The sequence below is a fragment of the Muntiacus reevesi genome, chromosome 2 (assembly GCF_963930625.1).
Source record: "Muntiacus reevesi chromosome 2, mMunRee1.1, whole genome shotgun sequence".
NCBI classification, from domain to species: domain Eukaryota; kingdom Metazoa; phylum Chordata; class Mammalia; order Artiodactyla; family Cervidae; genus Muntiacus; species Muntiacus reevesi.
Window position 1 is genome coordinate 260149448 of NC_089250.1, and position 21246 is coordinate 260170693.

General features: G+C 56.1%; 3 protein-coding genes across 9 annotated transcripts; 2 read left to right on the top strand and 1 right to left on the bottom strand.

Annotated features, from left to right (window-relative positions):
* The first annotated feature begins 606 nt into the window (after positions 1-606).
* On the top strand, positions 607-6445 carry PSMD8 (proteasome 26S subunit, non-ATPase 8). Its single transcript, XM_065926024.1, has 7 exons — positions 607-850; positions 1852-1924; positions 2044-2146; positions 3553-3718; positions 4183-4283; positions 5396-5507; positions 6210-6445. Exons 1-7 carry the CDS (start codon positions 680-682, stop codon positions 6345-6347), a joined length of 864 nt encoding a protein of 287 aa, XP_065782096.1. The 5' UTR covers positions 607-679; the 3' UTR covers positions 6348-6445.
* Positions 6446-7228: 783 nt separating this feature from the next.
* Positions 7229-11116, bottom strand: GGN (gametogenetin). Its single transcript, XM_065926023.1, has 3 exons — positions 10994-11116; positions 8312-10218; positions 7229-7445 (listed from the first exon to the last, which is right to left on the bottom strand). Exons 2-3 carry the CDS (start codon positions 10198-10200, stop codon positions 7328-7330), a joined length of 2007 nt encoding a protein of 668 aa, XP_065782095.1. The 5' UTR covers positions 10201-10218; positions 10994-11116; the 3' UTR covers positions 7229-7327.
* An 828-nt stretch (positions 11117-11944) lies between these two features.
* Positions 11945-20634, top strand: SPRED3 (sprouty related EVH1 domain containing 3). Of its 7 annotated transcripts, none has more exons than XM_065926026.1 (6): positions 11945-12068; positions 13624-13804; positions 14917-15085; positions 15191-15267; positions 17675-17818; positions 18512-20634. In XM_065926026.1, exons 2-6 carry the CDS (start codon positions 13628-13630, stop codon positions 19175-19177), a joined length of 1233 nt encoding a protein of 410 aa, XP_065782098.1. In that variant the 5' UTR covers positions 11945-12068; positions 13624-13627; the 3' UTR covers positions 19178-20634. The 7 variants fall into 7 exon arrangements, with proteins under 7 accessions (XP_065782098.1, XP_065782102.1, XP_065782100.1 ...); XM_065926030.1 differs by having other exon boundaries at positions 13624-13711; XM_065926025.1 differs by lacking the exon at positions 11945-12068 and adding an exon at positions 13113-13413.
* Positions 20635-21246: the final 612 nt, after the last annotated feature.

Sequence of the window (21246 nt, forward strand, 5' to 3'; positions counted from 1 at the left end):
AAAAGTAGATGTTAAATAGGCAGGTGTAATATAGATGGAGGAATCAGGGGTAGGGATAAAAAACAAACTAGGCATTCCCTGCATATATGGTGGAATTTAAGCCATTAATATTGGATGATTTAAGTTTATGAGTATTCGTACAAGCTTGGAGAAAATGTGGAAAGATGCACTGAGAAACTAGTGAGAAAGACCTAGAGTCAAATCTCAGACGTTAGTCTCTTGGAAGTTTACCCAATCTCTCAAAGCCTGTCTGTAACATGAGAAGAAGAACAGTTATTCAAATGGCTCCACTGCCGCCACCTCTTGGTGTAGAAAGAGGTGCCGCGCAGGTGAAACCTCCAAGGCACAGAGCCCAGGGTGACGCCAGTGAGGCCATATTGGCTACGGGAAGTGCGGAGGCGTTGCGACCGCTGTCATTTTCAGTTAGGGCATGGGGCGACTTCCGGTTACCATTTTGAGTGACAGTAGAGGCGGAGTTCCGGCTGACGCATTCATTAGGGGCCGGGCTCCGAGGGCACCTCCCTGACAGCGACTGAACGCTAAGCCCGGAGGGCGGAGGCAAGCCATCGTAGCCCCGCCCCCGACTTTGGGCTCCACCTCCCAGCCCCACTTCCGCCGGGTGAGCGTCGGTAGGCGTCCGTGCCGTAAATCGGGCTGTCGGTTTGCCGCATCACGGAAGATGGCGGCCACGGCGGTGAACGGGGTGGCCGGCACCTCGAGCTCGGGGTCTGCGGCGGCCTCGGGCGCAATCCTGCAAGCCGCGGCCGGCATGTACGAGCAGCTCAAGGGAGAGTGGAACCGGAAAAGCCCTAATCTTAGCAAGTGCGGGGAAGAGCTGGGCCGTCTCAAGGTAAGGATCGGCCGGGGGTGCTTCGAGGGGTCCAGATCCAACCGAGTTTCAGGCTCAGGGGGAAACCGCGGCGCCGACGGGACTAAGGCGGACTGGGCTATCTAATAGGGTGAAGGATTCAGAGGAGCCGAAGTGCGGTTTGGAGGCATGAAGATGTGAGAGGGACCTCGAACGGACTAAATGCGGCCCCACGGTGGGGGGTGATGGAGAGGGTGTTTCTGGCACACCCGAGTGAGAGGTTAAAATTTTGGTGCTTGGAGGCCTAGCTGGTTGGAGTGGTAGGATGGGGCTGTCAGCTTTTGTGATGTAGGATTCTGGCCGCCAACAAGTGGAAAATGAGGACTGGACAGGGACATGGATGAAGGAGGCTGAGATGATGGGGTTCGTGGTTAAGACCAGGCTAAGTTGGGGTCCGAGAAGTCTGGGGCTTAGGGATAGATCTGTGGAGAGGGGGGCCCACCTAAGCTGTGAGGGCAGGACTGAAGCTGGGAAAAATACTCTTATAGCACAGGACCTTAATGGGGCTCGGATTGCTTCAGGCCAGGTGGAGGGGGTACAGGTGGGCTGGACCACGTTGCTGAGGGATGATGTGTGAGCTAGACTATAGGAAGAGATTAGCCCCCTTTCCTCCTTGGTGTAGGTTGAGGGGGGTAGCTTGTCCCAACCCAACAAGTGTGGGAAAGTGTTGCCAAAGAACCAAAGGTGCTAGTGTCTCCCCCACCCCCTTGATTCCACTGGGTCAGGCATGGAGTGGGTCTCCCCAGTGGGTCTATTAATACTTGTAGCATGAAGTCATCCTAAATGAGCCCACATCATGTGTCCAGGCCCTGATCTGATGGCTTTATGAGGACTGACTCCTTTAATACTCATAACAGCCTTATGAGTCAGGGATGATGGCTAGCTCCATTTTCTAGGTGGGAAAATGATGGCCTAGATAAAAATAAATAACTCATACTTAAAGTCCCATCTTCTTTCCTTCCTTCCCCTGCCCTCCTCTTCAGCTGGTTTTGTTGGAGCTCAACTTCCTGCCAACCACAGGGACCAAACTGACCAAGCAGCAGCTCATTCTGGCCCGTGAGTGTCACTGGAGTTGATGGGGGGTTTATGGACTTGGGTCATGGCAGGAATGGTAGCAGTGGTGGTCAAGGTCAGAACTGTGGTCACCTCTTGAGAACTTCCTCTGTTGCCTACAGGTGACATACTGGAGATCGGGGCTCAGTGGAGTATCCTACGCAAGGACATCCCCTCCTTCGAGCGGTACATGGCCCAGCTCAAATGCTACTACTTCGATTACAAGTGAGGATGGACCTGGCCCCTAATTTGGGGTGTGTGTGTGTAGCGGCTTCCCTGGTGGCTCAGTGGTAAAGAATCTGCCTGCCATTACAGGAGGTGGGCAGATCCCTGGGTTGGGAAGATCCCCTGGAGAAGGGAATGATAATTCATTCCAGTATTTTTGCTTGGAAAATCCCATGGACAGAGGAGCCTGGCGGCCTACAGTCCATGGGATCACAGAGTTGGATGCAGCTGAGCACACAGCAGTGTGTGTGTTGGAGGGGGTGGGTGGTTTACATGGAAGCTTTATATCCTTGTTGCTCTAGCCACTTGGGACATCTTCCTTCACCTGGGAATTTCCCCTTTGCATAGCTGTGTGCCCAGAAACCTCAGGGTTCGTGGTTGGCCTGGAGGTCCTGAGTCTGGGATTATACCGTTCAGTCTCAATTAACCTCTGGTCTATCTCCTCCTTCACATTCCCACCCTAAATTTCCACTCCCCAGTGTAGCCACCGTCCCGTTTTACCTGCCTTGATCCCAGCCTTGCCCTCTTCCATTCATCTCTCCATGGCAGCTGGTAGGATCTTCATGACACTAAAATTTAACCATGTTGATTGTCTGCTTAGAACCTGTCATGACTGTCTGTAGCACTCAGGTTTCAGACCAAGCTCTTTCCTGTGGTCTTCAGTGGGGTATCAGCGCTGACTCCTCTGTCTGTCTGTCTCCCATCAGGCCTTGTCTGTCCTACTGGACTGTGAGTCTTCTAGAAACAGAAGGGTCTTGGTCACTGCTGTGTCCCAGCACAGCCTATCATGGAGCCTGGCCCAGAGCAGAGACTCACTGACTGCACATTGAATATGAAACTGAATGGTTTCATAACCGAATGGGGTTTCCATGGAGACTGATGGTTAAGAATTTGACAGGAGAAGCTAGAAAAACCAAATTTGAAGCTATTTTTCCCCCTTCCTGATTATATGATCTTGGGCAAGTGGTTTCACCTCTCTAATTCTCAGTTTCCCCCCAGAAGTGAAGGTAATGTTTATTAATATACTCATAGTTAGCACTTCTGTAGAATTTGTTGGGGCCAGATACCGTTCTGATCACTGTACCTGGATTAAATAACTTAATCAGTTAACCCTATTCGTTTAACCCACCTCTGTGAGTTGGGTACTGTAATGATAACCTGTTTTACAGTTAGGGGAACTGAGGCTTAGTCACTTTACTGGAGTGAGGTCACTTTCTGGGGCCCGTATGATTGTGACTTCTTTATGTTTCTTTGAGCCTCAGTTATATGTGAAAATCCAGGAACTAGTGCTCCTCCAAGGAGAGAGCATCGGGCAGTCATCAGGGTGGATCCCTGGAGCCTGTGGTGTGGGGAGCTTGGTTGGTACCTAAGCCCTGCTTACCTTGGATTCCCACTCTGGTTCATAGGGAGCAGCTCCCAGAGTCAGCCTACATGCACCAGCTCCTGGGCCTCAACCTCCTCTTCCTGCTGTCCCAGAACCGGGTGGCTGAGTTCCACACAGAGTTGGAACGGCTGCCTGCCAAGGACATCCAGACCAACGTGTACATCAAGCATCCGGTGTCCCTCGAGCAAGTGAGGCTGAGGAAGTGGGAGGGGAGGGCCTGGCTAAAGGGAGCAGTGCAAGGAGAGACACTCGGGAGGGTTTCCTGGAAGACTAGGCAGGGCTCAGCCTGTGGACTCACTTGCTCATTTGTCCAACAAATATTGAGCCCTAGCCATGTACACAGGCACTTTGGTTGGTTTTCCGACTGTACAGTGAACAGAACAGATCAAATCTCAGATCTTCTGAGGCTGACATTCATGTGAGGAAGCAGATAGTAAACAAATGAGTGTGTGTATGTGTCTTTGTGTACATACCAGGGAGGGCTTCCTAGAAGAGGAGGACACATCTGCATGGGGAATGGTGACTCTATGGCAGAGAGTGTTCTGGCAGAGTGTAGCTTATGGAGGCACTGGGATTACAGTGAGACCTCAGTGGGGATGCCTCTGTGCTGCCTCTTCCTCACCGTCTCTTCTTCCCCACCCGACCTCTACAGTACCTGATGGAGGGCAGCTACAACAAGGTATTCCTGGCCAAAGGCAACATTCCTGCCGAGAGCTACACTTTCTTCATCGACATCCTGCTTGACACTATCAGGTGTGGAGTGGGGGGTGGGGCAGGGCCCTGCAGAGTGTAGAAAGAGCTTGGACTCCAGAGTCAGACAGCTCTGTGTTTGAATCCCATTCGGGCCACTTGTGATCTGGGGAGGCTGGGCACATCAGTTTCCTCTTCTGTGAACTAAAACTGGTCATGAAATGGTAGTAAGAGCCCTCATCTCACTCTGGGCCCATGGAATTCAACCCTGAGCATGGGCCAGGTGCCCAGACATTGCTCAGCTCAGCGCTCAGACAGAGACCCTGCTGCCTTTCTCATGGAAGTACTCCTTGAGTCATCTAGCTTCACGTCAGGTCACCTAAACTCTGCAACCTCAGTTTTCTGTTCTTTAGAATAGGACCACCAAATCCTACTAGCTCCTTGGGGTTGCTGTGTACACAGGTGGCACTGCATGGGCGGATGGGCATGACGTATACAAGTCCAAGTGTTCAGGTGGTGTCAGAGTTGGTTCACCCAGGCAAAGCGCCAGATTGAGTTGTTTTCTCATTCCTCCAGTGACAAAGCTGGGCCCAGAGAGGTGCAGGGAGTGAGGAGAGGCAGTTTAGTGGGTTTAGGTTATTTTTAACCCTGAAATAGTTCTACTCTTTGCAGTGCACAGGGAATATTATGATGAGGGCCCACATACCTACCACCTGGCCTAAGAGATATTAATAAAATACCTCACAAACGGGCATGCTCCTCCTTGTCACTAGTTTTTGCCCAGAGCTACCCCTTCTCCCATTTCAGTGGCTTGATGTCATGCTGTTTTTTACTTCAGTGTTGACCTCTTAAAATGGGTACAAAGAACCCCCTTGGGATTGGATCCTGTGGGGAGGGTGTTAGGTGAAGAGATCCCCTTCTGTGAATCTGAGGCTCAGTTTCAGCCAAGCCTGAAACTCACTCGTGGCTGGGAGTGAGAATCTGAGCCTGGGCCCAGGAGTCCCGGAGACCTGAGTGTGTGCCCTGCTCTGGTCCTGGCTTTGCAGCTCTATTCAAGCTACTCTCCCCTGAGCCCCAAGGGGATAAATGGGGCAGGTAACATATTTCAGCCATAAGTGCTGAACTGAAGGGCCAGGCCTTGCCTGTGCACAGTAATGAGACTCATCTTCCCCCAGGGATGAGATTGCTGGTTGTATCGAGAAGGCCTATGAGAAAATCCTCTTCACCGAGGCCACCCGGATCCTCTTCTTCAACACACCCAAAAAGATGACAGACTACGCCAAGAAGGTGGCTGGGGTGGAGGTCAAGGGACCATGGGGTGCACTCACTGACAGCAGGGTGGGATGGCCCGGAGGGACACTGGAGCCAGACTCCAGTTGTGCGACCTCAGGCAGGTGGCCAGACTTCTCTGAACTTGTTTCCCTGTCTGTAGAAAGGGCTAGGGTTTCTTATGTGGGATGAGCTGAGCCCAGCACCTGGCACCAGTCGGAGGTGGAGGCTTAGCACTTGGTGGTGGTTGTCCTTATGAGAATTCCTTGGAGAGTGCAACTTTACCCCACAGGACTCTGGTTCATTGGCTCTGGGGTGTTTGTGTGGGAGCAGGGTCCCTGGAGGTGCTGCTGCTTGTGATGGAGCAGCCCTGGTGACTGACGAGGGTCATGATCAGACTGGAATAGGTGAAACTGAACTTGGATGTTGGGGACAGCTGATATCTAATGATCGTTTATTCTGGGCCAAACATTGTTCTCAGTATTTTTGATTCATTTGAATCCCCACAACAGACCCAAAGAGGTGTGTAATTAGGGTCCCATCTCAAACATGGAGAAACAGGGGCACAGAAAAGTGAAATTACTTGCCCAGGGTTGTGCACGTTAGAGCAGGGTTGGTGAGGAAAGTGAGCCAGAGCCTACATGGGTAAGTGCTGGCTTGGGGGGCTGGGGAGGGTGTGTGTGATCACCCCACGCATCTCGCATCTCTTCTTTCTTGCAGCGAGGGTGGGTTCTGGGCCTCAACAACTACTACAGCTTTGCCAGCCAGCAGCAGAAGCCGGAAGATACCACCATCCCTTCCACTGAGCTGGCCAAACAGGTCATCGAGTATGCCCGGCAGCTGGAGATGATCGTCTGAGCCCACCAGGCACTGGGGTGGGGCAGGGCTTGCATTATTTAAGGCAGTTGCAGTGCAGAGTTCCCCCTAATAAAGATGGATCGACATTTTCTTTCTTAGGCCCTTGTCGCCCCAGGTGGATTGGTAGGGACATAGGTTCTTATCTCTGAAGAACTTGGAAGTTTGGGGGCCTGAGGAAGTCTGAGGTAGCCCTGGGTCAGCCTCTTTCCAGTGGCCATTGCTCAGTCTCCAACACAGATGCCCACTGCAGGGCCCAGTGGCACTGTGGACTGGGGGAGGGACAGGCCCCAATAGAGGGACTATTGCAGCTAGCTGTGGACACTCAGGAAGGCCAGGCCAAGGTACCAGTGTTTCAGTGAAGGGGGCGAAATGTCCTGATACTGAAAAATACTTGCAATGAATTAAACCAGTTTTTAAAAATGGCATGCTAAATCGACCTCTGTGGAACAAAAGGCACAAGGCCCTGGCCTGGGTGGGCCTTCGTTCCCACTCTTCTGAGCCAGTGCTGTGACGTAGGACCTCTGTACCTCCCAGCCTATGTTTCCTGCCCTTAAAGTTCTCAAGGTGTTGAAGGCAGAGTCCTTATTTGACTGGGCCATTTGTGGGATGTGGAATTTTCAAGATTTTCTTTGAGTCAGTTTCCCTAGCTGCATAATGGGAATGATCATTCCTGCTTTTCCGAGTGATTTGCGCTAAACCCTGAGCTTGGCACCAGATCAATTGGTTGGAAATGGGGTTGATTCTGTTAAGGGGAATGAGAACGTCTCACCTGTGGGCTCATCAGTCCACATGCTGGATGAACAGAACCTCCCTTATTGATGGTCTAGGTCCAGCTTCCTGTTCCCAGGGTGTGGTGTTTCCAGGGAGACCTCTGCCCCACCTCACCACTCCCTTAGCTGGTGACTGACAGGCATCTCGGCATCTGGATGGTTATTTTATTGTCAAGGAGGGGAAGGCAGAGGGCATTGAGCAGACTGCACTCAGTTGGAATGGGTAGCCTGCAGGTCATAGTGCTCCAGCCCGGCTACCAGGGAGCCGGCCAACTTGATGGTGGCAACCCAGGGTGGCTCACTCAGGTGGTTGGTGGGCGTGCTCAGCCTACAGGGAGGGTAGAATCATCAGAACCTGTGTGGCCAGGCCTTTACCCATTCTAGGTTCCACTTTCTCCATCTGTATAAGAGACCATGACTGAATATCCCAAAGGGAGTTTAGATCAGGGCTGTATCCGTGTAATAAACTTAGTAGGAAAGAGGGCTGAGAGCTGGTGATAATGGTTCCCCCAACTCCCCCTCCAGGCCCCAGCTGAGCCCCAGAGGTTCCAGGGCAGAGTGCCTCACTGTGACTCAGGACCCAGGGTCCAACAGACCCGGATGATGACCACATTCTGAGATTAAGGGGTGAAGGAGAGGTAACCAGAGGATGCAGTGTCTCCCCTGAATCTGCAGAATCAAGGGTAATCTCTGCAGGACAAGGACTGGGACATCAGCGCCCTCTGGTGGTCAAAGACTGGAGCGGTCAGGAGTCGAGGGGACTGGGTTTGGGGCTTCCTTTGGAAGCCTGCATTTATAACCATTTGGTTCCAAAAGACCATCATCTCTTCTGTCTCTGAAGAGCTTGGGACATGGTCCTTCTTAATGTCATCGGAGACAGGGTCAAGGCAGTGAACAAGATCAGGCCAGCTGGGACCAGTATCCCTGGTGGCTACAGAGAGTAACAAGGGAGGTTATCCATCAGAGGTCTGGATACTAAGGGGCTGGGCCAAGGTGTTCTCTGTCTGGGAGCAGCATGCTATCAAGGCTCCTATTGGTTCTGAAAGATTGGGGTTCAGCTGGGTTTGAGATGCAGCCAAGGGGAGGGTCTAGGGGCAGCTGGGGTCAAGAGGCCAAAAGGTTGAATGGGGCCCTCCAGGAAAGTGAAGTTCAGGACTTGGAGTATCCCCCCCTCCCTCCCTGACCTCCCCTCACCAGGCAGACACGTTTCTTGGCAGGCGGCGGTGGCGTGGCTGGTGGCGGCAGTAACACTTGCAGGGACAGGAGTTAAGCACCTGGAAGGGTGGCCAGTGGCGCGCGGCGCCCGAATTAGCTGTCCCCGCCGGAAGAGCCCCGCTGCCGCCACCCCCTGCACCACGGCTGTCAGTCACAGTAGTGGCTGTACGTTCGCGGGGACCATCTCCGGGCGCGCCATCCTCACGCGGAACCGCGCGGGCTGCACGGGGACCCTTGTTCCTGCGCGTGCGGGTCTTAACGGGCGCGGGCGCAGGTGGTAATGGCTCGTCCACAGTGGGAGCTGGAGCCGGGGATGGGGCCGGGGCCGGGGCCTGGTCGGCAGCCAAGGCGGAGGACAGAGCGGGAGCCGGGATGGGAGCCGGGGCGGGAGTCACGGCCGACTCCGAGTGGCCCGGGCCCGGGGCGGGCGGGAGCGTCACGGGCAGCGGCGTTGGCTGGAGCACGGGCGGCTGCGGTGTGGGAGGCGGCGCTGGAGGCGGCGTGGGTGGTGATGTGGGCGGCGGCGGCGGCGGCGGCGGCAGCTCGGGGGGGCCGGGAGGGCCGGGGCGCACAGGCTCGCCATTGGTGGGCGCCGGGAAGATGAACATAGGCGGCGCCAGCAAGGCGGGTGCGGGCCTCCGGGGCCCGGGAGCAGGATGCATCTGCCCTGGAGCAGGCGGTGCGAAGCCCCAGGGTCCTGAGAAAGCGACTGCGCGCCGTCTGGGCGCCCCGACGCCTCCGCCAGCCCCACTGAAGCGAAAGTGGCGTTCAGGGCCATCAGGAGGGCTCACCCAGTCAAATTTGGGCTTCGAGCCAGGGAAAGTGGTGTAAGGTGGTGGCGGAAGGGTCCGGGCGTGGGACGCAGGCGCCGAGGGGGGTCCAGAACACCCCTCGCCGTCTCCATCACCGCCCTCTGCTTCCTGAGTTCCCCGAGGGACCTCTCCCGAGGGGCGAGAGGCCCCAGGAGCCAGGGGTCCCTGCTTCAGGACCTCAGCGTAGTTGATGGCGCCCGAAGCGGCGAAGAATCCGCCGCCGCCGCCGCCCCCGCCCCCGAAACAGGCTTTAGCTGCTGAAGAACTCGACGCTGCCGCAGGGGGCAGAGGGGGTCCCGACTTGAAGGTGACTTTACACAACAGACTCAGGCCGGGCTCGGAGGCCGCAGGCCTGGCCATTTCGCCCTCGCCTGCTTGGGGAGGTGCCCCCCTGCGGGCCCCGCTGGCCGTCTGGCCCTCGCTGCCGAGTCTGGCCTGGCTTTCTGTAGGGGTTGCGGCGGGTGTGGCCAGAGTAGGAGTGATTCTGCGGTCCGGGGGCTGCCGGTCGGAAGGTGGCGGTAGTGGCGGCTTCCGCGGCTCCAAGGGCTGCGGAGTCGGAGATGGGGCCCTCGGGACAGGGTCGGGATCCTCTTCGGTTAGTTGCCGGGACGGCGGTGGCAGCGGGCGGAGGCTCGGAGGGTCGCCCTGGCCGCGATGACTCGCCTCCAGCAGACCGCGGATCCGGGGCACCGGAGTGCCCGTGGGTTTTCGCCACTTAGACGGCGCGGGCAGCAGGGTCCCCACGGGGGACGGGGGTGGTGTGGAGACTGCGGCCGCAGCCGCCTCCTCTGAAGGGGGCGTCACTGGCGAGGGCAGTTCTAAGGTCAGGGGCAGGGGTGAGGGTGAGGCCTGGGGCTCCGGGGGTACCAGGAGTCCCGGGGGCGCGGAGCTGCCAGGGAACCAGACGCCCAGCCCGCGAGCCAGGCGCATGGCCGGGGAGGAGGGGGTCACCTCGGGCTCCACCAGGGATGTCCGGCGGGAGTCGGAGGACCGGTCCGAGGCCTGCTCTTTTCGGGAGCCCCCGCCCGCGGACGGCTCCGACTGCACGTTCCCCATTTCTGACGGAGGTCGGCACTGTGGTCAGAAAAACTTCCGCCAGTCAATCTGCCAGGGCTGTGGGGACCCCCCCCCCAAAGCTGGCTGAACTTGGTCCTGTCCGCCAGCACCGACTCCACCCTTGTTCCTCAAGACCTACTCAGGCACTGGTTTCTCCCCGCATTCCTGTTCCCTGACTCTTGACGTTCACGCCTTCTTCCTCGTGGCCCCATACAACTAGCTGCTGCTCAGATACTTAGTCTCTCGTCCTCTTAGTGTATTAAGGCCCGGTTCCTGTCTCTCCGGCTGGTCCCTCATATCACATCCCTACACTGTGGCCACGTTTCAGGTCTCTAAGCTCCAAGACATAGGTCTTGCCCGCTTCCCTGGCAATCACGCAGGCCGCGACACTCATGATGTCGGCCTCTGTAGCCTATAAGGCCTACAAAGAGTTCAAGCTTCTTTCCCAGGACTCTAACTGGGCTCCTGAGGCCCAAGCCCCGCCCCCACCCTCTTGTCCCGCCTCCGATTGTCAAAGAACCTGGCCTTCTCAAGTCCTCTCCCACTCCTGCCCAGATCTGGCCCCGCCTCCGTTTAACAATTCCTGGTATTCTTGTCAGTCTAACCCCTCAGTCATCATCTCTAACCCTCAGATCCCTCTCTGTGTGTTGATCATTTGGTCCTGTCTTCTTCCCGGCTTTAATCCTAAATTTCTTTTCCCGCTCCCGGTCTAGAGGCAGGCCTCATACTCAGGCCCCACCCCTTTCCCCAAGCTCCTCCTCGGCTCCTCCTTCGCTCGGAGGATGCCACTCACCAACTCCTCCAGCTGACCAAAGTTCAGACCGCGGCCCCCTGGGCCCAGGGCAGGGCGGGGAACCGCCGTAGCAGAAAATAACCGAAAAGAACGGGGGTGCGGGTGAAGGCAAGTGGGCGAGACAGCGAGGGCGGACCCCGAGATCTAGGCCCCGCCCCCGAGCTCGAGGCTCCGCCCTCTTGTGAGCCAGCCTAAGCACAGCCCCTTACGAACCTGGATCTCCCTTTGAAATACTCCGGTGTCTTCTTCCCCGCCCCCCAGACCTCGTAGTCCTAGGCCTCATCTCTTTAGAACGTTCTTTTAGCCCCGCCCCTTTACAATGCCCCGCCCCCTCCGTTATTACTTCTCCCGAAGCTCCGCCCATTACGAACTCGGCTACGTAGCTCCTCCCTTTTGGAACTCTCCGTCGTCCGGCCCCTAAAGACAATTTACTTATATGCTCCGTCCTTCTAAGACCTGGCAACCTCGCTTCCCAAGACCTTCTCCTTCCTCGGGCCGGCCTAGAAGGCCCTTCCTCCGTGGACCCGCCCCTTCCCTGACGCACGCGCTCGTCCGCGCCTTCGGCGTCCGCACCCTCTCCTCCTCTAGGCCCTCCGACCCCGCCCCCTTGCGAAGGCTCCCTTCTCGCCCCACCCCTTTTCGAACCCAGTCAGGCACCCAGCCCCTCCCATTTAGAACCGCAAACATAGACCCTCGCCTCTTTAGAATCTTGAGACCAGGCTCCGTCCTGGACCCCTTCTCCATATCCTCAGGGGCCAATGGCGCGGATGGGTGGGAAAGTAGGGGATCCTCTCTGGATCCTGAGAAAATGCGGGCTGGGGGGCTGTTCGCTAGAGCCAGGGCCGGGCTCTAGGACCCAGCGGGCAAGTGCGCCTGCCTCGCGCTTACCCCTCCCCCAAGCCGCCCCCTCCCCCCCACCCATCTTCCAGGTTCCCCCTCCCTCCCCCTGCGCCCCGGCTCCCGGTGCCCGTCTCTAGCGCCGCCGGAGCCAGCGAGGGAGCCGGAGCGAACAGGAGGAAGAGGAGGAGGAGGAGGCCACGTCGCCACCGCTCGGAGCCCGGCCGGAGCCTCCCAGGCAGGTGCCGAGTGGGGCGAGGGGGCGGGGGCTGACAGACCGCCTGTCACGATGAGGGGGCGGCCAGGACCGCGCTGCGCCTCCTGCCCACCGGGGCGCCCCCCAGACCCTAGCTGGAAGGAAAAGGAGGTGGGGGCCCCTGAACTGCGCGGCAGCCATTTGGGGTATCGGTCACCATTTAGGGGGCCTGGACTTCCTCCGAGGACTCCCCATTCATAAAATTCCGTACTGGACCCTCACCATTGAGGAACTCAGGGGACCACTCCCCCCCGGGGAACAGCTGTGTGAGGAGTGTAGGGCATCCAGAAATCCCGGCGTCCCATCCCTGTAGGCCCTGGAGAGGACCCCTGCCCTCTTTCTCTGCTTCACCTGTTGTCGGGGGAGGCGGGCGGACAAAGGAAGCAGCGTCACGTGACTGCTCATTCACAAAATCCCATCCCATTGAGAAAAGGGGGCTGGGGGCGCTGCAGCCTCCCCCTCCCCTCCCGAAGGACTGGGGAAACCCGGCAGCCTGCTGGTGGGGGAAGGGGCTAGAGCTCGTTGCTGGGGTCCCTAAGGCCGGTGCTCCAAGGTCCCTGCGCTAGGTGGTAGTGAGGGGTTGGACGCTGATCCAGATTATGGGCGGAGGGCTACGTCCCCTGAGCTGGGGGGCGGGGTAAAATGGTTCTGAAGGATGCTAGGGCGGGGAGGGAAAGGAGGAGGGATCAGTTCCTCCCCCAACCCCTCACCCGGCAATCTCTTCCCCTTGCCTTTCCTCGGCAGGGGCCTGAGGGAGCAGGCTTGATTTTTGTGAATGAAATGCTCTCTGGATGTCTCTCGATCGCCCGTTTCTGGCTTCCTCTGCCTCCATCTCCCTTTCGGCCTGTCTCTGGCCATTTCTGGTTCTCTCTCTGCTCCCTGCCCATCTCCCGTTGCTGGGTGACTCAGTGAGCTTTGCATCCGGTCTCATTCATAAATCCGGGAAGGGGTGGGGGGGGGGGGAGGAAGACAGCCTGGGTTTCTCACCCAGCCAGTGGCCTGGGCGGCAGGGTGCGGAGGCAGTGTAGGGGGGACTGGAGCTGAGTTGATGGGCTCTAAGAAAATACATATGCGCAGGCACCCAGCTGTGAGGGGGACGTTGGGTGGGGCTGTGGGTACGTGCTGAGGGAGGAGAAGGAGACAGGGTTGATAGGGGATGAGCAGGAGGAGGAAGGGAAGTGGAAGAGCGAAGCTTTGGGGGTGAGGATGGGGAAGATGGGGAAAGAGAGGCAAGGTGAGTATGGAGAAAAAAGGTAGATATGGAGAAGGAGGTAGGCATGGGAGAAAAGAGATGGCAAGAGGAAGAAAGAAGCCATGCTGGAAGAAGGTGGGCATAAGAGAGGTGACGGGTATGGGCAGAAGGTGGGCATGGGGAAGGAGGTGGGTGTAGAAGGTAAGGGGAGTATGGGTGACTAAGGAGACAGTAGATCGGGCTGTGAGGGATGAAGAGGGGAGGTGAGGGTTGGGGAAACGCTGACTAGGAGAGCAGGAATGACGCTCACTGACCATGTTGTCCCTGTCCCCCTACCTCCTCCAGGTACATGGTTCGGGTCCGAGCCGTGGTGATGGCCCGAGATGACTCCAGTGGGGGCTGGCTGCCTGTGGGGGGCGGGGGCCTCAGCCAGGTGAGCGTATGTCGGGTCCGAGGGGCCAGGCCCGAGGGGGGGGCCCGCCAGGGGCACTACGTCATCCACGGGGAGCGCCTCCGGGACCAGAAAGTGAGCCACCCTGGGGCGTGGGGGTGGGGTGGGGGTGTGGGGAAGTAGGGGGATGGGGCTGGGAATGCAGAGGTGAGGTCAGGTCATTTCCCAGCCGAAATCAAGTCCAGGTGTGGGATGGAGCTGGAAGTGACCCTGTCCTCTGGATGAGAGTGGGGAGTTTGGGGACTACTGGGGGTGTCAAACAGGTCCCGTACCCTGCCACTGCCCACTGGATGGCCACAGCAGCCTGCTCACTGGTCTCCTTGTCCTGCTCCTGCTCCCTCCCCCAACCTCAGCCTGTTCCACTGGGGCTGGGCTAACACCTGACTCAGATCACATCCCTCCTCAGCTCAGAACCCTCCCCGTGGCTCCATCTTGCTCAGAGATCCTCACCACGGGAATTTTACACCACCTGCCCCTCTGCCCTAAGTATTTGGAGGCCTTTGGTGGGGGGACCATCTGGAAGTGTCACATAGGGTTTACCATCCTGTTGTGGGTTCAGCAGGAATATTCTGGGCTGTCTGGCATGAAATGGAAAGAAACTGTTGACGTTTCAGCTGGGGATGTAGTAGAAAGGTTTGGATTGTTTGAAAAGGCTTGGGGTAAGGGTTGCATTTCAGAGCAGGGGTTGGAAGGAACAGTGTAGAGGGATTTGAAATAGTGTGGAAAAAATACAGTGATGTTGGGCAAGAAGATGGGAGAACATCTAGGGTGTTGACCAGCATCTGAGGGGAAATCTGTGGGATTTTGATTAAAAAAAAATTTGGGGGGTAGTATTTGGGGAGATTCCTGGGGCATCAGATTAACAATAACATTTTGAGATGTTCAGTAAAGCTTGGGGAGTACAATTGAGCCAAATGGGTGATATTGGCTATCAGAAGGAGCTTAATGTTTTTTGAGGCATCCAATAAAATTTGGGGTACCTACTGAGATATCAGAGGGAAGGAGGTGTTAGGAAAATGTAGAGATCAAGGGTTTGGGGGGAAATATTGGAGTAGCAGAGGTGTGCTCAATATTGGGGTGTGATCCGGGTTCAAGGGTGCACCTAGGATGGGGAAATGAGATTTGTGAGGTGCTCTGGCAGGAAGGGAATGTCTGACCTGGACCCTTCCTGCCTGCCCCCACTTCAGATCACCTTGGAGTGTACCCTGAGGCCAGGCTTGGTTTACAACAAGGTGAACCCCATCTTCCATCACTGGAGCCTGGGTGACTGCAAGTTTGGGCTGACGTTTCAGAGCCCGGCCGAGGCAGATGAGTTTCAGAAGAGCCTGCTGGCAGCGCTGGCTGCTCTGGGTCGAGGTGAGTGGTGCAGGTGGTAGGGGCTGTAGCCTGGGCTGGGGTGAGTGGGGGGTGGGAGAAGCTTGGCCCTGAGAATTTACTGCTCTGCCTCTCTCCCTACCCCAGGCTCGCTCACCCCCTCCTCCTCCTCCTCTTCCTCCTCCCCTTCCCAGGACACTGCAGAGACCCCCTGCCCTCTGACGGTGAGTCTCCTGGGTGCAACGCTGCCGGGAGGGCAGGGGGCTATTTCTATTCTGCAAACATTCTTGAGCACCTACTGTATATCTGGAACCAAGCCACGTGCTGGGGACACAAATTCGGGCCGAAAACAATTAGTGTCAATTTCAATCCCAGTGATTTTAGTTTTTCTGTTCTATCATGATTTACCCATTCATCCAAGGGTATTTATTGAACACCTTCCATAAGAAGTGTTTTAAGCACTGGGGATACATCAGTGAACAGAATAAAGTCCCTTTCCTCGTGGAGCTTCTATTCTAGTGTGGAAAGGCAGAAAATTTTTTTAAGGTACACTATAAAAATGAATAAATATTAAAAGTAAATAGATGAATAAATGAGTGGGAAATCCAACCCTCTAGTTACTCAAGATACAAACCTTGGAGTCATCCTTGACTCCTTTCCTTTTTTAATGCCTCCTCATCTAGTCTGTCAGCACATATTGGCTCCACTTTCTTTTTTAAAAAAATTTGGCCTCACCTCACAGCACACAGGATCTTAGTTCCCCAGCCAGGGATGGAACTTGGGCCCGTCAGTGAAAGCGCTAAGTCCTAACCACTGGGACCTCCAGGGAATTCCCTGGCTGTACTTTCAAAATGATCAGACTGTGCCTCCAACCTGGTGACTATTCAACCTCATCTCCTAGCTGGACCATCTCATCAGCTGCTCATCATCAACTGCCCCCCTCCTCCATCTCCTTTCCCCCCACACAGCCAGAGGGACCCTATTGACATCTAAGTCTGATCACGGATATTCTCCACTTAGAGCCCTACTGGGGCTCCATCTCACTCCTGATAAAGGGCCAAGTCCTCACAGAGGCACATAAGACCCCACACCAGCTGGCCCCCTATTACTCTCCCTCATGGTCACTAGGCTCCAGCCACACTGGCCTCCTCACTGTTATGCCAAAAGGGAAGACAGGTTCCTGTCTCAGGGCTTTTGCACTGGCTGGTCCTCTTGTCTTGGAACATTCCCAAATTTCCACATGGCTTGTTTTCTTATTTCCTTCAGGGCTTTACACACGTAGTCTCCTCCTCAATGAGGCCCTCCCTGTTGTTATTCAGTTGCTAAGTTGCATCTGACTCTTTGCAAACCCATGGACTGTAGCCCACCAGGTTCTTCTGTCCATGGGATTTCCAGGCAAGAATACTGGAGTGGGCTGCCATTTCCTCCTCCAGGGAATCTTCCCAACCCAGGGATCAAACCTAGTCTCCTGCATTGGCAGGTGCATTCTTTACCACTGAGCTATCAGGGAAGTCCTGAGGCCCTCCCTGAGTAACCTGTTTAAAACTGCACTCTCCTAATGCTCCTTATCTTGTTCTTTTCCCCATCTTCTTAGATAGTTTTATTTCCTCTTCCAATAGACAATTTTCTTATCTATGACTTTACTATCCATCTCCCATGCTAGAATGTCTGCTCCAGGAGGGCAAGGATCTTTTGTTGCTTTCTTGCTGCATCTTCAATGCTTAAAACAGTGCCTGGTAGACAGTTAAGTGTTCAGTAAATATGTGTTGAATAAATTGATTGAATGAATAAATGCACATAATGTCGGATTCGATTTGGCCCTTGCTGGGAACAGTGGGAATATCTCAAGAACACGTGGAGGAACAAACCTGGTTCCCTGGGCAGAAAGGGGGGCTTCCCAGTATAATGGGAGATGAAGAGGGGTCTACAAAAGTCACACAGACAGATCCCATTTATTGAGTGCTTTCCCAGGAAAGATGCTGTGCTCTCTGTGCTCCATCTCATATCCTCCCAATGGCCTTTGCGAGCCTGGCAAGTCATGGGTGCTCAATGAATGTTTATTGAGGATAGTAATCTGCTGAGGTAGGAATGATTCCCAAGTCACAGAAAGGAATGGAGGGTCTGAGAAGTGATGTTTCAGCGTGTAAAGGACAGAGCTTGGTTTGGACAGAAAGGAAGACATTCTAGGTGGATGGAACTGCCCCACTAAAGGTGTGGTGGTAGGCAGGAGGCAGGAAGGCAGCTGATGACCAAGGGCCAGGGGTTCTGAGAAGGGAGAGTGATTTGATATTCTGTAGGTTGGAGAGCTGAGCAGATAAGAAGACGAAGTCCAATAACCATAACCATTTCCAGCTCTTCCTGTACTTCAGGCATGTTTATGCCCTTTACAGTGGGTCCTAACCACATCCTTATGAATAGACAATATTATGATCCCCATTTTACAGAGGAGGAAACTGAGGCTCAAAGAGCTGAGCTCACTTGCCGGAGGTCACACAAGCAGTCAGTGGCATTGCCGGGGCTTGAACCCAGGCCTGTCTGGCCACAGAGCCCTCGCTCGCAATGGGAGGGGGTCTATATAAGGGCATCGGCTGTGCCAGAGGTCCCGGCTCTGAGGCCGCCAATCTCCCCCAGTCCCACGTGGACAGCGACTCCTCCTCCAGTCACAGCCACCAGGAGACGCCTCCCAGCGCAGCGGCGGCCCCCATCGTCACGGTGGAGTCAGCTTCCGGCTTCGGGCCGGCCACGCCCCCCCAGCGCCGCCACTCATCAGCTCAGGTGGGGCTCCCGGGAAAAGGGGGCCGGGCGCCGGGGTCCTGAAGTGGGCGGGAGCTGAGGCCGCAAAGGGGCAAGAAACCACAGATTCTAAGGGATGGCTGACCTGTCTTGTGGCGAGGGAGCTTAGGCCTGGGTTTCTGGGAAGGTTGAGTGAGGGCTTCCCGCGTCTCCTGCGCTCTTGGAGATTGGAATGCTCTGAATTCCAGAGGGGTTTAGGGGACGACTTGGACAATGAATATATATTAGGGGGCTGGTGGTACTCATGGAAGGAGTTCTTTAGTACTTAACTGACGAGGAGTGAGATTCAATATCCGAGGGGGTAAAAGGGACCTGGTGACCAGACTCCTGCAGAAGGAGAAGATGGACGGGGTCCAGGACTCTTGAATCTGAGAAGGCCTGGGTACAGAAATCCTGGATCTTGAGAGAGGACAGGACTGAGAGCCTGGCCCCCTGGGTCCTTTAAGTTTGGGTTTGTGCCTGAAGTCTTCTGTCTGTCCCTGGGAGTGGAGTGGGCTGAGGACTTAGAAGTTCGGGACCCCAGGCAATCAGGATCCCAGTACAGGATGCTAAGATAAATGAGGCCTGTGGCTGGGTCTTTGGATTCTCGGGTCTTCTAAGGCCGGGATGGATTGTGGTGGCATGTGGGGGATCACAGAGCCCGTTAACCTGTTCTCCTGTATCTTGGTCCCGCAGAGCTACCCTCCTCTCCTACCGTTCACGGGGATTCCGGAGCCTTCAGAGCCCCTGGCTGGGGCCGGGGGCCCTGGCTGGGGCGGCCGCGGCTATGAGGATTACCGGCGCGCGGGGCCGCCCGCGCCCCTCGCCCTGTCCACCTGCGTCGTGCGCTTCGCCAAGACTGGCGCTTTGAGGGGCGCAGCCCTAGGGCCCCCCGCAGTCCTACCCGCCCCTCTCACCGAGGCTACGCCTCCAGCACCCCCGGCTCGCCCACCCCCAGGCCCCGGCCCGGCCCCTGCACCAGCCAAGGCCTCCCCGGAGGCAGAGGAGGCGGCGCGCTGCGTGCATTGCCGTGCGCTCTTCCGCCGTCGCGCTGATGGTCGTGGCGGCCGCTGCGCCGAGGCCCCGGACCCGGGTCGCCTGCTTGTGCGCCGTCTCAGCTGCCTGTGGTGCGCCGAGAGTTTGCTCTACCACTGCCTGTCGGATGCCGAGGGCGACTTCTCGGACCCGTGCGCCTGCGAGCCGGGCCACCCGCGCCCCGCCGCGCGCTGGGCCGCGCTGGCCGCGCTCTCGCTCGCCGTACCCTGCCTCTGCTGCTACGCGCCCCTGCGTGCATGCCACTGGGTTGCGGCGCGGTGCGGCTGCGCCGGCTGCGGAGGTCGCCACGAAGAGGCTGCGCGGTGAGGACGGCCTGTTGGGTCCGGTAGCCGGACCGAGGACCCAAAATTGAGGGTCCAGGACCCCGGACTCCGTTCGGACCCCAATTCCAAACCTAGGCACACCCGGAACTTGGAGCTTGAGTTTGGATTGAGAGACCCCAGACCTGGAACCTGGACCCCAAATGTAGGACGGAGAGACCCCAGAACCAGCTTCACTGGGATGTCTGTCCAAGAGGTTCCAGGGACCCTGAGTTCTGGCTTCCCCATTCTCCACCCCCACCCCGACCTAGACTAAGGAGATTCCAGGGATCCCCAGACCCTTCACCCCAGGCAGGCAGGGAGCACACGGATCCCTGAGAGCAGGGCTCATCCTGACTCCCTGTTCAAATTACCAACCTAGACCCCCGTCATGCCTGGCCCCATGAACCATCAGATTACAGCCCCATAATTAGGAGTGGCCAGAACCTGACCCTACCTGTATACAGTTACTCCAGATCTTAAATCATAGTACCTGGAATCAACCCCCCCAATGATTCTTGAATGCACCTAAAACCTGGGGCACCTATATCTAAGATGTTCTTGTAGCCCCAGGACTTCTTAGACACCAAATCCTCTTAAGATGCCCTGAGTCCTTGGATGTGCTCAAACGGCTGTTCTCTCACCCAAATGACTTGGATTTGGGTGAGAGGCTTGGGAGATCCACTTCAGAGCCCTCCTTCCCATATGCACATGGCCCAAGATCCAGAAGTCAGGCTCCGAGATGCTGTGAGCCAAGGATCAAAGACCTCTGTAGACCCACCCATCTCAAGCTGGTGTTCCCAGGAATTTTCAATTCCATATATAGAACTCTGAAGTCCTATATATGTAGGACTGATGTAGGATTGAAGGCCACCAGTACCTCAGGGTCTAAGACATGGGTCCCAACCCCTCAGATACCCTTCTTCCAAACCTCCTTGGACTCGGATTTCAAGCCCCAGATCATCCTGGAATCTTCAGCTTCTTTGTACCCACATATTCCCAGTCCCCAAAAGGCTAGGAGCCCAGTTCCCAGAAGATGGGACATTCATAGCAACTCAGACCTCTGACCCCTTGCCCCTGAGTGGCCCCAGAGTGCTTTAGGAGCACTCAATCCAAGACCCTAAGGTGCCACTGACCCTCCAAATTCAGAACTCAAGCCTACACAGTATTGGGATTGTCCCTGACCCAAGACCTTGGTCCCTCCATGCCAGAGACAAATCTGAGGTGCCCTGGGACTTTCACACCTTCAGATTCCAGATTTTTTTTTTATTCCAACCTCTCTAGCCTGATATTTCCCAGGCCCAGCTTGTGCATCTCCTGAGACCTGCTGCCCATTGAATCCTGCCGTCCACAGACCCCTGAAACCCCAAGGTCCCAGACTCTCAGAAATCTAGTCCCAAGGGCCCCGGCCCAAGCTCTCAGTATCATACAGAACTAACTATCCCTTCAACCCTAAAGGGGGGGGGGGAAATCATTTTGAGCTAATGTTCCTGGATTCCAGGACCAACCAAGATCTCCCCTGCTCCCATATCTAGGACCTAGCTTTGCCATAGATGAGTGTGCAGGCTGTTCACTAAACAAAGCCTCACAGCCAAGGCTGTGAGCAGGGCTGGCCATGCTGTGCCCTCAGAGGAAGGTGTGCATTTGTGTAAGTTGCACAAAGGCAACTAGATATGGCTCTACTGGCACAAATGCCCATGGGTGCACACTCACACCTACACACACCCACACCCACACACTTCCCAGCCTTGCAGACTCTCTCCCAAGCCCAATCTTGAGTCCTAGCCTTAGTCCAAGCCTTTCATGTTCTGCCCCTCTGTTAACCCCTTCACTTCCATCTCAGAGTTGGGGGTTGTTTTGGAAAGTTTGAAAGCCTGGTTCATGGCCTTCTGAGACTCCTCTTCTGGGGAAAGGGGATTCCAAGATCTCTTTCTCTTCAGTGGAATGGGACTTCTAGTGTACCATGGATCTGACTGCCTGCATGGGGGAGATCACGGTCTTGGAGCAACACAATCTCAATGTTGTATGGGCTTGGGATCTATATCTGGTCCTAGGCATCTTGAAGTGTGCACTTAC

Excerpts from the sequence above, each read along its gene's own strand:
- PSMD8 (XM_065926024.1), top strand. The coding sequence starts at position 680 with ATGGCGGCCACGGCGGTGAACGGGGTGGCCGGCACCTCGAGCTCGGGG. Across the intron at positions 851-1,851 it reads AAGAGCTGGGCCGTCTCAAG|CTGGTTTTGTTGGAGCTCAA; the intron begins GTAAGGATCGGC and ends CCTCCTCTTCAG. Across the intron at positions 5,508-6,209 it reads TGACAGACTACGCCAAGAAG|CGAGGGTGGGTTCTGGGCCT; the intron begins GTGGCTGGGGTG and ends TCTTTCTTGCAG.
- GGN (XM_065926023.1), bottom strand. The coding sequence starts at position 10,200 with ATGGGGAACGTGCAGTCGGAGCCGTCCGCGGGCGGGGGCTCCCGAAAA. Across the intron at positions 7,446-8,311 it reads CCAAGAAACGTGTCTGCCTG|GCTGAGCACGCCCACCAACC; the intron begins GTGAGGGGAGGT and ends CCCTCCCTGTAG.
- SPRED3 (XM_065926025.1), top strand. The coding sequence starts at position 13,346 with ATGGAGAAGGAGGTAGGCATGGGAGAAAAGAGATGGCAAGAGGAAGAA. Across the intron at positions 15,086-15,190 it reads GCTGGCTGCTCTGGGTCGAG|GCTCGCTCACCCCCTCCTCC; the intron begins GTGAGTGGTGCA and ends TCCCTACCCCAG. Across the intron at positions 15,268-17,674 it reads AGACCCCCTGCCCTCTGACG|TCCCACGTGGACAGCGACTC; the intron begins GTGAGTCTCCTG and ends AATCTCCCCCAG.